Source organism: Mya arenaria, chromosome 16, assembly GCF_026914265.1.
Source record: "Mya arenaria isolate MELC-2E11 chromosome 16, ASM2691426v1".
Taxonomy (NCBI): domain Eukaryota; kingdom Metazoa; phylum Mollusca; class Bivalvia; order Myida; family Myidae; genus Mya; species Mya arenaria.
Window position 1 is genome coordinate 52233858 of NC_069137.1, and position 14761 is coordinate 52248618.

The window sequence follows — 14761 nt, forward strand, 5'->3', positions numbered from 1 at the left end:
ATATAACGTTTTAAAGGATTGTGCATTATCAATAAAATCTGATCTTTGTATCTTGCACAGGATATTAGAGGAGACTACATTTTCAAAAGGTATATAAATCAAATGGAACTACAGCAAAATAAAACTAACCAATAACAAAGCATGTTTGATGAAGGATGGTATAACAATGGTGTATAATATAACGAACATTTGTACGATTACATAAAACCTTAGTTTTTACTTAAAAAAGTTAACAATAATTTGCAATATATGTACAAGTGATTTTCTATAAAAGCATGCATATGTAATGTAATATAGAAACAATACAATACGGCGTATATTTGGGTTATATGTTTTCGTCTATGATCTAGATTAACACTGATGCATTGTCGTACACAGGATCTTCTACAGCAGGTTTCTGCTTTGAGGAAACCTCAATGTCAGCATACTCCGTCCGCATATCATTTCTCCTTGACGGAATTCTGGCGTGAGCTTCCTGTAGGAAATTGATGTCCAACTCGGCGTACGTTAAGCTGTCGTCATTATGTGGTTGCTGAAATATATAACATTGTATTACGTTAACAAATGACATAATTAGAAAGTATAAGTATAACCGGTTACGGGTCTCGTAGAAAGATTATCCTTTCATGTTTAAACTTGCATGGCATCATATTTGGTAGTAAAGCATGCTAAACCATTACCTTTGAAGATATAAATGTCCGTCACCTTTTAGCATATTGCGCACTGCCTTACTTTTTCCAATCTTGAATGTTCACAATTACGGTAAAACGCAAAGAAGTTGGTTAACTTGCACGTCTTACTTCATCTGGTCAAGCTACTTTTGTGTGATATTTACATCACAGAATAAATCTCTAAGAATACATTGCAAAGTTAAGTGAGTTACCTGTGTTTCAATCCTCTGTGTGGCAGGCTGCCTCTGTACGACTGCATACTGGACACCTTCCGTTCTTATGTGTATGACGTCATTTTCTGACGAGGTGTCTGTATCTTAAAGTATCATAAATTGCTTTCATTTATAAAGGGCAGTTTGGAGAAATATAGGTTATGATAGCATATAGAGAAATAGAACCAATATAAAACTGGATATGATTCCAAATGACTGTATTTCAAAGTGTAAGTGGCTTTCGGTAAATAATAGCCAATTAATCAATAATGGAACACAAAAAGAGAATTAGCAATGATGCAAATGATCTCGAAAGCGATAAATATTATAAAGATGTTTATTTATTCAATTTTTAAGTGATACAAATGCAGCACTGACTTTTAATTTGGATATGTTTATTTAATTTATGTGAAAGTTTTATGATTATTATACTTATTTTTTTCCGGAAATGGATAGTAAAGTTTCATACGGAATAAGTAGATAGTAGTATAACAAAAACAAAGAAAAAGATCCACCTTGGCATATGATGGGATTTTCAAAGGGCAAGAAAAGTACCAACGCATGTATGTATTAGTAAACTCAATAAAAAACTTACCGCTGTGATTTTCAACACTGAAAAAGATCGAAACAATTATTTCACGCCTTCTTTTCGTACTTACGCTTCCTTTTAAGACTTTTATAAACACAAATTTCGATAGACGAAATTATGTTTTAGCGGAAGAACTGTCCTTAATAAATTTCATAATATATCAATAATTTAAGTATAAGTAACTGCGCAACATGTCTCTGAAGTTCTCCATCAATAAATCAAAGTTATAATTAGTACATACATTTCAACTGTGTTGAGTGCGTTGACCTTTTGTCGTTTAAGAAATATCCATCCTGAAACAGATATTCATACATTTGAAACATATATTATACATTTTTTCCAAATAGTTTAGTTTGGAGTGTCTATGTAGAAAGTATTTTTATTTTGTGATAGTTGTATAATTTGAAAAGATGTATTTAACTGCTTGCTTATGCTAAATACATTTTGCACAAACATTTATATTCCCTTGTTGGCCTTTGACTATAATTCAGTCTTTAAACCTACTTTTAAATATTGTGCTGGTAAACGGACTGTTGTTTCTTTTTCTAAATCAAACAATACAATTTAAATAAAGAGTTTGTTCACGCCAGTAAATCTTCTTAAAACTGCACGTTCTGACTTATTTGCAGAAAATAACGTTTCACTTCATTGAAAATCCTTACTTCCCATTGCAAACACGATGCAGAGTCCACAGAGAACAACTGTTCCAATTAAAAAGTTCTTGACAGAAAATCGGAATATTGGAGAAAATGTCTGATTGTCATTGTCCTGGCATTGCATTCCTGCATTAGAATTTTTCATATCATTAAAAATATCGAAGACATTTCATTTATTGTATAGTAATAGATAAACAACTAACCATATTTTTGGGAAGACGTTACTAAGGGGAAGACGTTACTATAGGGAAGACGTTACTAATGTTATTAGCACTTGTGTCCATCCCATTTGTTTTTTATATACTCTATATCATTGTTGTAAAACCCTATTATATTGAAAGAAAAAAGGCAATAAAATATGTTAATATCACTTACCATCTGTCCTTGAGCTTAAAACGGTCAAGGAATTTATCAGATGCTCTTCTGATTTCCAAGCTGTGCAAGTGTAAGTATTTTCCACTTCTCCTGTATAATTGAGTCTTAACAGGCATTCCCCTGTTTTATTACAATACTTTATAACAGTGCTATTTTCATCTTCCCAGCGTAGCGTCCATTGCTCTTTAGCATTGCAGCCATCCAAAATACATTTTACTGTCAATGTAGTTTTCGGACATAAATTAACATGTGATGTCGTGTTCAAACTAAGAGTCGGACAATCTGAAATGTTGTGTAGCAATTGTTGAGAAACTAGTTATCACACCTAATAGAAAACAATAGATATTTGCATATTGTAAGGTTTCTATAATCCTATCCCAGAAACATGTTGATAAATCACCTTTAAGAAAAGATATGATAAATAAAGTACGTTTCGGAAGATAGATCCTGTGGAAAATGGTACACAGACATAGCAGTCTCGGTTTGAGAGTGAGAACGAAATTCTACAATTAAATAAAATCGAGTACGTACCTGAAAATAACATTTTATAGTCTTTATATAAATGCGATGGGAAGTGGTTACATTTTGTTGCACATGTAATTGTTACCCCACCAATGTCTTCAGTGACAGTGTAAAGCACGTTGGACACAGAAAGGTAACTCCCTTTTTCACCATTCGTCCAGTTGTTGCTATGAACGACTGTTATATTATCGTTGTCGCTTGACCATTCAATTCTGCAAGGCGGATTGGATTCATTCGTTTCACAAGACATGTTTAAGTATCTGACTGAAACATTGTTGTTATATTTCAGTATTTTGTTTACGGATATGAAAATGTCCGAAGGCGGATCTGTAAACAGAAGTATAAAAGTGTTTGAGTTTAAAATCTAAAATATATCGATTATTTTTCAATGATACGAACTCACACACACCAATAATACAATCATTTAATATGGGAAATGAAGTTATATTAAATGTGTTTTCCTTATCATTTTTTTAACTTTTAACAATACGCTTGTTTAAAACAATCCTTCTGAGTTATACTTACATTTTATACTGATATATTTGCATACTGACACATCTTTGAAACCAAAATCATCTTTGCTTTGCCTTTTGCAACACATATCTTTTCCATTCCACGTTTTATAAGTCTTTGTCCTCTTTGCCCGACTTATAAACATATTAGAAGATGTATTGTATGAATCAGTTTGTTGAACATCAGCTAGAAATACTTTGCCAACGTGTATTTCTATTGCCGGAGCTGGGAAAGCATTGCGCACTTCACATACGGCTGTTGAGTTTTCTCCAACAACGAATTCGGGAACTGTTAGCTCGGGCGGGCTTCCTTCCTCTGGAATTGAAACACAATATTTAAACAGCATTCAATATCATTCCAGATGCAATACGTTATACCTCTACTAAAAAACCATTATGTCATGTCATTATGTATCTCCTATTTGCTTACCCACGTTACATAGAATGCCGTGCACTTCGTAAGGTGTTTCAAGGGCTGCATATGAAACAAGGCATGTCACATTCCGTCTCGACAGTCCAGCCATATGTTTATGGATGTTATGCAACCGGTACGACCCTTTGTTTACTTTGCTTTCAGCAAGAACAAATGAATCCTGGCCAATTAAAAGTACAACTTGTACTGGTTCGGTTCTATTGTCAGTTATGCAATACACGTCAGAGCCACCATAAACATGAATGCATTCTGTTGTTTTAAAGTCAAGGGACATTGGACCGAGTATTGGGTGGCTCGGTTGCTCTGAAAAGGAACATAACTCATTTAAATCATTTGACATATTGCATATCATTTAAAACTACAAACGGAAAGGTTTTTTACATTGCTGCTTTTGCACCAATTATCATGATCATATATTACTTTTCTAACACTTATATGGCACGTGGTTATACTCAATGCATTCGTAACAAAACGCTCTTTTATATCACTAAAATTAATATATATAATAAAATGTTTAAATAGTTGGTGAAGTACAATGATAGTACCCTGCATATTAAGGTGTACTGATTCCGTGTGTCCTCCTTGATTGCACTCTAAAATATATGTTCCCTCGTCTGTTTCATCAAAGTTGAATACCGTTAATTTGTAAAAATATTCAGAAATTTTGTCTTCTTCGTATGAACCGTTTCGTAGCTGTATCTCGTTGATGTTTTTCTTCCATGTTCGTGTATTGTATGTTTGGCGCTGTATATAAAAGTCAGCTGGAAAATATCCCAGTTCGACGTTTGCGCCGCGTACTACCGGGCTTAACTGCACGAGAGCTCCACATTTTCCATCAATATCTATTAATTATACGAAATGATAAAATAGACTTAATCTACTTATGTTTTTGTAATTTTAGGTTGTAATCAATTAAAATTCAATTCTAAAAAGACAAACATATATTCATAGGTGTTTAGGGATACGGGCTAAGAAAAAAATAGTGTTACAACAGAAAATACATGGAGAAGCCTAGTTCCAAAACAACTACACTGAATGTGTAATTATACTTTTGAACATCATGGCCTCTCGCTTATATTATCAGCATATTACTGTTTAGGTCATCATTTCTGTCTTGCTACTAAGTGGTCAAAATGCCCTTGAATTTATGTTCATATAGCTTCACTATGATTACTGGCAGGTGTCAATTGTACATTATGAGGATAGGTGGAACAGTCAATCGCGAAAATATTTGTTTCGGATGTCTCGATGACTTGAATAATATTAAGGTCCAGTCATTTGGTAATATCATACTGTGCATGACATTATCGAAGAGCAAGAGACTTCGACCTTGTGTTCAATCAATCAGTCAAAAGAGTTTGGCTTAGCTCAATTATACGTCACGGACTATTTTGATTCACAATTGGTGGCTATAGCCAGTAAGATTATTTAAGAAGTATTATTTGATGTTGACACATTATGTCAATTAACCATCAGGTGAATTATAAAATGTTTTTTAATGACAAATAAGAGTTTCAGGTCAAATTGGAAGTACATAAGGCTAATATGCGCCTTTGTAAAGAATTTCAAGGGATTCTAGAAAGATCTGCAAAGTGGTTAAATCTAAGAGTATGTAAATAGTGTTAAATCTGTGGGACTGTGGACCGAGTTTGAAGCAGTCTGCTTCTGGTTAAGATGTGGATTTTACCTTTCTCTCCCTTGAAAGAATTAAAGCACTTGACAACAAAAAATAATATTTACGAACAATAAAACATGTATTATCGGACTTGACTGTCACAAAATACGGTTTAACGACATAAATTAGTGCGACAGTGCTATATCTTTAATGATAATGAAGCAAATGACCACAAACAGTTATTTTTAAACATAATACAACCCAAACAATACAAGCTGTAGTTATAGCCTAAAACAGTATTTGATATTTACCTTTCATATTTAAAGATACCATGCTTGTTCCTATCGACGTGTTTGTTGAACATACTGCGTAGAAGTCAGCGTTCTCATATTCAATTGAAGCTATCCATTTAAAAAAGAATGACCCATCTTCCGAATATCTTTCAACTTTTGTCCCAGTCATTGTTTGGAATGTTGTGCTGCCCTCCCTAATGCATCTCCATTCTACATCACATCCCCAAGGAAAGAACGGTATCATTTTCAGTGTAACCTCCCTGTTCACAAAAGCTGGACCTACCACTGATACCGTTCCATATTGGTTCCCGGCTGCACAGGCGAAGCCAAAAAGACCTGGAATAGAGGTTGCAAACCAACAACAAGTACATGTTTTACCACCAATAACGCTATTTGACATTTTATCTCAAATTAAGTCTAATTATTGACAGTAACATATTTCAGGTTTGAAGAGCTGTTACAATCCGATGTTTTACGACGGAGAATATCAAGTTAAAGCTATGAAGAGTATGTGAATATCGAAACATGAAGCTGCACAGATTCCTTGATAAGACTTAACCACAACCGACAAAATCTTGAAAAATTAAACAAAATAAGAAATTAAAATACAAATAAAACTTTATCTTTATCTAAATACTAATTTATTTATTTTAAAACAATTTGAAAAGGAATATCAGGCATTCTTCGACTAGTAAAATTGTTGTAAGACTCTGCATCACAGATGAACGTTTTAAAGTACGCAACAGCTACATAATAATGATGTTCACACAACGTCATTACAACGAAAATGCTTACCGAGATCAAATATCAGAGTTAACAGGCAGCACCTATCCATTACACTTGCGTGGTACCATGAAGAAATGTGCATTGATACGTAGCGGTTGTTAGACATGTGCCACTAGTTAGATACTACAGAAAATGGTTGCCTCACGCTTTCAGTTAACAATAATAGTCCAAAGTCTTAAATTCTTTCAAAAACATTAAAATGACACATGTAACCCCACAATGCAATACCATTTAATTTCCGCCGAAACATGAGTGAACAATATCCACTCGTGTTGGCAACTCAGTTGACACTTCCTGTTCCAACATTTGTTCTTATTACACACCAATTCTTATTATCTGCCGCGTATTCACTACCGCCTCCTTCCGTCCTCACATAGAGGCCAACAACGAACGGAAATGATAATGATTATGAAATAAATGGATGTTTTCTTGAGTGTGGTTAATAATTAAGCCGAGGTTCAGTCAGTCATATTCGGAGGCTGACCGCTCACCAAAGGCTATATTGCCAGATGTGATGTGTAACATTAAGGATATTATACAAAAAAAAATTCATTTTACCTACCAAACTACATTGTTATAAATTTAAAACAAATCTCTCAAACAATTAAATGGTATTGAAAGATGAAATAATGTAGAAAGGGGGAATGTTTCTTTTTATAATTTATTGAAATTTCAAATTGTATCAATGATATATTTAACCTTCAAATGAATACTAGTAACTAATATGCTTAAGTATACAGAAATACATAGGAATAAGTTCGAACATCTCACATAAAGTGCACCCATTTAATCGGGAATATTGACAGTTGTGTCTACAAGCTATAAGGTACAAAGAAACACATTTTTTCCTTGATAAGGTAATTCAAGACTTACATTGATGCAGGCACTTAAACCCATATCGACAGTGTTTTCACTGACACAATACCCGGCCTTTCAGTATAAAGTGGTTTTGTACATCATTCGAAACCTACATTGCTATAGGCGTTTACTTCCCCCCACACCTACCAATAAAGCTTAATTGCTTGCTGGCAAGAAATTTACTAAATTATCCCCGACCTTTTATTATATAGTGCTGTAGGTACATCATTCAATACTTGTATTCTTGATATAACAAATCATTTGCATCATATAACCCAACGGTAACTGTAAGTATTATCCCTCGTTCATCTATCTTCAGTTTTTATTGTTCTGTTAATTCATTTTTTTCCCACAAGATGGAAAAAAACAACATTTGTTTAGTAAGGCAAGACAAAAGGGTCAATGAATGTGATCTACAATTAAGAAGAATACATATGTACGTGAAAGTTTAACTGTAAAATGTCTAAACCCGAACTTTTTTCACAGCGGCTTAATATTTTACCCTATCACAGCTTAAATGAATTAGAATTCAGCTTATTTCAATCATTATCTTTAAAAAAATGTTATATATGTTATGTCAAATTAATTCATCATTTCAAATACTTGAAAGTAAAAATATCTTGGTTTAAGAAATGTGAAAAATATTATTCTGTTGTATTAGTCTTAAGTGTTTGAAGGCACATCATTTAAAACCTACATTGCGACAGACCTTAACAACAACCCCCACGCCCCCCTCCACACAAATTATGCTTGATTGTTTGCGGTCATGAATTTTACCGAGCTATACCCGACCTTTTAGTATTAAGTTATGTAGGAACAAAGTTCAACACCTACATTGCTGTAGGTATTAAACTTCCCCCTCCACCAATTACGCGTAATTGTTTGCTGTCGTGAATTTCACTGAATTGTCCCCGACCTTTCATTATATAGTGTTGTAGGTACATCATTCAATACATGTATTGCTAATCATTGAGTTTAATACAAGTCATTGACTAAATCTAATCATAAAGAACCGTATCCATGAACTATTTTAAGTATGTAGGATAATCTTGATACTACAAATCACTTACATTTTCATCATAAATACCCCAACGTTAACTGTAATTATTTTCTCTCGTTCATCTATCTTCAGCTTTTATCGTTTAATTCAATTGTTTTCCTTCCAGATGTAAACAATAAACCTTTCCGTAGGAAGGTAAGAGAAAAGGGTCAGTCTAGAAAATCTAAAATTCAGAAGATATATACATATGTACGTGAATTTTTCACTGTAAAATGTCTAAAACAGAACTATTTTTTATATAACTGAATTAATTTAGGGAAGCTATTTTAAATTCGTGGACAACATTTAAAATATGATCAATTGATGTAGATAGAAACAATAAAATGATACAGTCAAAATATATTTTTAATTCCGCACTGGAAACACGAACAAGTGTCAAATACAACGAACATGAACAGATCTACAGCGGCTTTACGTTATACCTTATCACACTTTAAATGAATTGAAATTTAGCTCATTTAATTTTTTACACTGTTAACATGGTATATATATTTTGTCAAATTTATTTATCATTTCAAATACTTGATGGTATTTTAATAAGTTTTAGAAATGTGTGTTTCTATTATTCTGCTGTATTGGTAACAGGACATTTAATTTGGCAACAATGTTTTAACTGGTTTTGGGTTATGCTATTTTTATAGCAAAAATATAAAAGAATACTTTCTGTATTCTCACTGAGATGTTTTTTGCAAATGTAGTTGCTTGGCAATAAATAGTTCTTTAAGCATGTGCAATTAATATTTGTTTTCATTTTCAGGGTTGAGACTCCTTTTGTATTGATATTAGTAACTGATTAAAGGTTTGGCCATGATTGACCTTAATATTAAGATTGATTTATGTCTATTCAATTCTAGTTCAAATACGTTTGATAGTAATAGTCTTTGTGCAATAATAACTATAATGTCATCTGTAGACATTCACATACACTGAAAGGATTTATACTTTATTTTTCTTAAAAATGTCAAATGTATGAAGCACGAACTAAGTTGAATGAATAAAAAAGACTGTGTCTATTTATTAAATACAAATAAAACAAATGTTGATAGGTCAAAGTTGTTTGTCATATTTTAGTTTACTTATTAGTTGTTTTCAAAAAGAAAAAAGAGGATATATTTTTATTTTTAGTGTAAGATTATATTTTTATTTCACGACTTACATAGAAAAACGTATTTGCACGAGTGGCGAAAATATGGCTTATAAAGCTCCGCTATCACCAAATACATCATTTGGCAATATTTGTTATTTTTATATTATATTTCACTGTAGTTCAACTTATGACAACTACTGTTTAAACCTATTAATGTCTTCACTACCGGTACAACTATACCACAAAACATTAATTCGATCAACATATATTGACTAATGATGTTTTATCACATGCCAATACATTAATTGTTTCAGACTCCATGACTGTTTTATTCTTATATCGAATGTTTTTAAACCGTTCATTTCATTTCATTTTTTAGAATGTTATACATGTCTATTGTTGAAATGATTACATTTTCTTTGGTTGAACTTTCTGTTCAATTTAACCGATGCGATAATTATTGTTATTTTGTTCATGCTGATTTTGTTGCTGTTTCTTTTTTCTTATTTTTTGTATTGTTGCTGTTGTTTGTGTTTTTAGTGTTGTTATTGTTTCCATTGTTGATAAATTATGTAAGAAGTTCGAAATGGGAAGATAGTGATTTTATGTTTATATCTTCCGCTCGTTTCGGCATAATGCATACAAAAAGAACAATTACGTGAGTGGTACCGTCGTTTTGGTTATACAAAGTACATTTTCGAAAGAGGAGCTAAGTTTTCTGCATTTAAATGTATGTTATAGTTTATTAATTCTCCTTTTGTTCATGCAAAAAGTATTCCCATTACAATCGTAGATCGAATGTTAAATTTAAGCCAATAACGGGGCAAATAACGGTGCAAATAATTTAACCCAGGGTTATGCGTTCATTGAGTCTAAATAATTTTATAGCACACGTTTGATTTATTGCAGTTGTAGGCAGTTGTGATTCCTTCGGCACGCAATGCACATAGGTTCTTAATCTCCAGTTTGTAACAAAATCATGTATAACCATTTTTGGTTTCTTTTTTGAAACATTTACACACAGCACCATTTCACTAAAATAGAACAATCCACTACCTGAACAAACAAAGCAAAAACAGAAACATTGTTGCCATTGAAAATAGCATTTGTAAATAAATGTTTTTGCTACCGCATCAAACCAAACAGGAAAAGATAGCTAGCTTGAAAAAGGAGACAAACCGGTTAACAATAGAAAGTACCCGCTTGGAAATGGTGCTAACCGGCTAAATATACAACGTGAGGTAATATTTGAAATCGGGCCAAACTGGTTTACGATAAAACGTGAGTTCATTTGGGAATGGGAAAAACCGGTTCACGATACAACGTCAGTTCACTTGTGAATGGGGAAAACCGGTTTACGATACAACGTCAGTTCACTTGTGAATGGGGAAAACCGGTTCATGATACAACGTGAGATCACTTGTGAATGGGGGAATCCGGTGTACGATACAACGTGAGTTCACTTGGGGATGAGAAAAACCGGTTTACAAAACAACATGAGTCAACATGGAAATGGTGAAAACCGTTTACGATACAACGTGATTCAACACCATGGCCTGCCGCTAATAGTATAAGTACATTGTTCTTGCTTAAATCATCATTTCTATCTCGCTACGAAGTAGTCAAAATGCCATAGCATTCATTGTCATATAGCTTCACTATGATTACCGGCAGGTGTCAATTGGACATTCTAAGAAAAACTGGAACAGTCAACTGCTTAAGCGTCTGTCTATGATGTATCAATGACTTGAGACATGTCATTTGGTTATATCATATTGTGCTTGATATTGTCGAAGATCAATGTACTTTTCTTCTTATATATATATATCTATAAATGTGTCTCCTTATTACTAGAACAATGGTGTTTTATATTTTTTATAATTGTTCTATACACATATACAATAAAGAGTGGAAGCTAAATTATGTTCATAGAACAAACACTCTCTTTCCCCATTTATCAGGGGTTCTAACACGTGATTATTGTCAATCCTGGAAAATAATCATTGGGTCTGTATGAATATAAGGTATACATGAATGACGCAGAGCAAAGTTGATTCGAACCCTTCTGAAGTTGTAAACACGGTCATGTTATTCATCTCAAGAAACAATGTAGTTACAAATATCCGAGCAATAAATCAATCTTTAAAACTGACAAAAAGCCTAAAAGTTATAATCCCTTTTTCAGGACAAAAACTGAACTTTAGAACCCCCGATATACAATATTTAGTAGTGTAAAATGTGAATGTTTGGTAAATTTGATTTATGCATATTGTTGTTTATCAAAGGTGATCACACGTAATATGCGAATTTGGCAGACGCAACCTCTGCATTTTATTCCATACAGTAAAGAAAACGACTAAAGAGCTTAACATGGCGCCGTTAAAAGTATCGGCGCCGTTAAAAGTATCCGCGCCGTTAAAAGTATCATCGCAATCTTGGTTGTGGCTCATCGTGAGACTTTTAAAGGAAAGTATCTTTTCAAGAACCACGATAGACAAGTTTGTAGTTTGTAAAATCATAATGAAAACAGCTCTTTGCGTTAAATAAAGTAACAAAATAAATTTTGTAAGGATAAGGATGTTAGATTGTCCTATAATGGCGAGCTACAAGCACTCCTCAGTATCTTAGGAAATAACAGATTTAAAGAAGTATTAGGCAAACAATTATTTGTTAAAGCAGGCGTGATGATGTGTGAGGTGAGGACTGCAAACCACGGCAAAACAATAATCAGTTTATACCAGTGATAATCAGTGAGAGTATATTAATACAGGAATACTTTTCAGTATAACTGAGATAAATACCGCATTCACATAAAAATTCACTGATAATTGTTGATCAAACATTTCGGTTCAAACAACGTTACGCTGTCCTGTAAGGAAATGTTTTGTAACATAATCATACCACGTAACTCGTCTTAAAGTAAGTGTGCACTAAACTAAGATGGCCCATAAAAGCTATGAGGCTTAATACTTATTTACATTTTGACCATGATCACAAAAAAAAAATGAACAAGATGTGTCTTTAGACAGCCCGCTCGACCACGTTTGTTTCTCAGATGTATAACCAAATATACCGCACGGTTGATCAATGTAATACCATGAGACATTAAATAACAAGCCTAAAAGCTGCCACTAAGACCATTTCACCACTTTGTCCACAAATAAAGTTCCATAATGAATAATACACGGTAAATAATAACATGGCTGCATTGTTGAGTAGGTTGGATTATGGGTAGTCCTTGTATGAAGTTTTATTGCAAAACATCGAGTAGTTGCTATATTATTGACTTATGCACATTACAGGCAAAACAATTACTACTAAAACATATTACCGTAATCTCTAGGTCAAATATATAAAGGCCATAGTTTGAATAACATATTCAAACAATACTACTCAATATGCAGACATGGAATGTATATGTGCTTATTCATATAAGTAAGAGGAATAGCGCAAATACTTCAAGTTAGATGCCAATATAGTGGTTGAGGATTTATCTTTGAAAACAACATTTATGCGAAAAGCTACAGAAACAAGCTCAGTAGCAAAAGGTTTAAACATAAACCCGGTATAATGGCACTGAGTTAACGCCAAAGACATAGAACACTAAATCACAATCAAGAAACATGGAACAACCGCACAAAACTCCACAAACAGCACAGCGCATACATACTATATATAAAAAAACTAGGTATGTTTATCAAGGATTGTTAGGTACCGCCTTGGAACGGTCAGTGAAATGTAAATTTGTGTGCACATCCTCACTCTTATCCCAACAATCCTGAATAAAGTAAAAACGTAAAAGATAAATCTGATCAAAATTTGCATAAACTTGAGGAAACATAAAATCCGTATAATTTCACATGGTAAACACCGAAGACAAAGATTGAGTCTATCTGCCCAACTACCTGCTGGAAACATTTTAATTTTACAAATTTCTTTAAAACATCGGAATAACGAATCAAAACAACGTATCAAACCAAGAAAAATAATAGTTTGCGCGCTACTGGATTTACTTATTGGCTAACTACCGATAACAGCACTTTAAAAACGATAACGGTAAATCAGTGAACACCTTTCAATACCAGAACAAGGGAGGTAACTCCTTGTCGACCATTAACGAGGTCTACAGGAGTTGCCAAACATTACAACGTTACTTATCCTCGGCGACACATAGGTGGTTGTCAACAATGAATAAATTAATATCAAGAATGAGATGCTCGATCAATCTGACTTATCCAACTAATTTGAAACGCAATTGAAACTGACGATGATTAGTCCAATGACAAATTCCTCTAGTAAGACATATATGTGATTCTGTCAGACTTACAGACGGACATTAATGAGATTGGTATACAGTAAGTGCATGACTTGTTCACTCTCCAGCAGTTGCATACTGATTTTAACAATAAAAGTGCCGATTTCAACATTTAACGAAACGTTTAACAGTCATCTAGCCGCCCTTTCTATGCAATAAGCTGATTTACATTTACAAACATTTCATACTGATGTAACGAGGCAAAATTCGAGCATATATGCTATCAAGAAGCGTTTTGCGGATAAGGACACTGAAGTTGCTAAATCAGTGCAGCCCATTGGAAAACAAAATGTTAAACCAAAAGAATCAAAATACACAGCACAACGATTCACTGAAACCATCATAAAAAAGATATTGCGAGGCTAGAATCTTCCGGTCAAAACAAACAGTCAATGCATGCAAAAAGGGGATAACCCAATAAGATTGGCGCAAAAAGTGGTTATCATAAAAAGCAAACTACCTTTGAACTAAACTAGACAATATTAACAAAAGCTGAATACTCGGAATTGAACTAAGGATTGATTCGCATCTGTCTATTTACACATTTTGTATTTATATGCATGCTCGTAACAATCTTCATGTTGCAAAAGCGATGTCAGTAAAATGCTTATTAGCAACTTCCCTCAACATTCTACAAGTCAAATCGTATAAAAGAAACAATCGTCGATTGAATATTAGGTTAATTTAACAACCTCACAATAGAAACTTTTGGTGTCTTATATTATGTCGAAGTTGGGCATGCCCTCTATGACATCCAGTAGGTGGTCATTCACCTTC

At 33.4% G+C, this 14761-nt stretch overlaps 1 protein-coding gene across 1 annotated transcript; it reads right to left on the reverse strand.

The window, feature by feature from the left end:
* Nucleotides 1–346: 346 nt before the first annotated feature.
* Nucleotides 347–6770, reverse strand: LOC128221791 (uncharacterized). The gene is made up of 12 exons (XM_052930393.1): nt 6674–6770; nt 5897–6214; nt 4516–4812; nt 3968–4273; nt 3551–3853; nt 3035–3352; nt 2504–2785; nt 2135–2254; nt 1714–1765; nt 1479–1495; nt 884–987; nt 347–532 (listed from the first exon to the last, which is right to left on the reverse strand). The coding sequence occupies exons 1-12, from the start codon at nt 6768–6770 to the stop codon at nt 347–349; spliced, it is 2400 nt and encodes a 799-aa protein (XP_052786353.1).
* Nucleotides 6771–14761: the final 7991 nt, after the last annotated feature.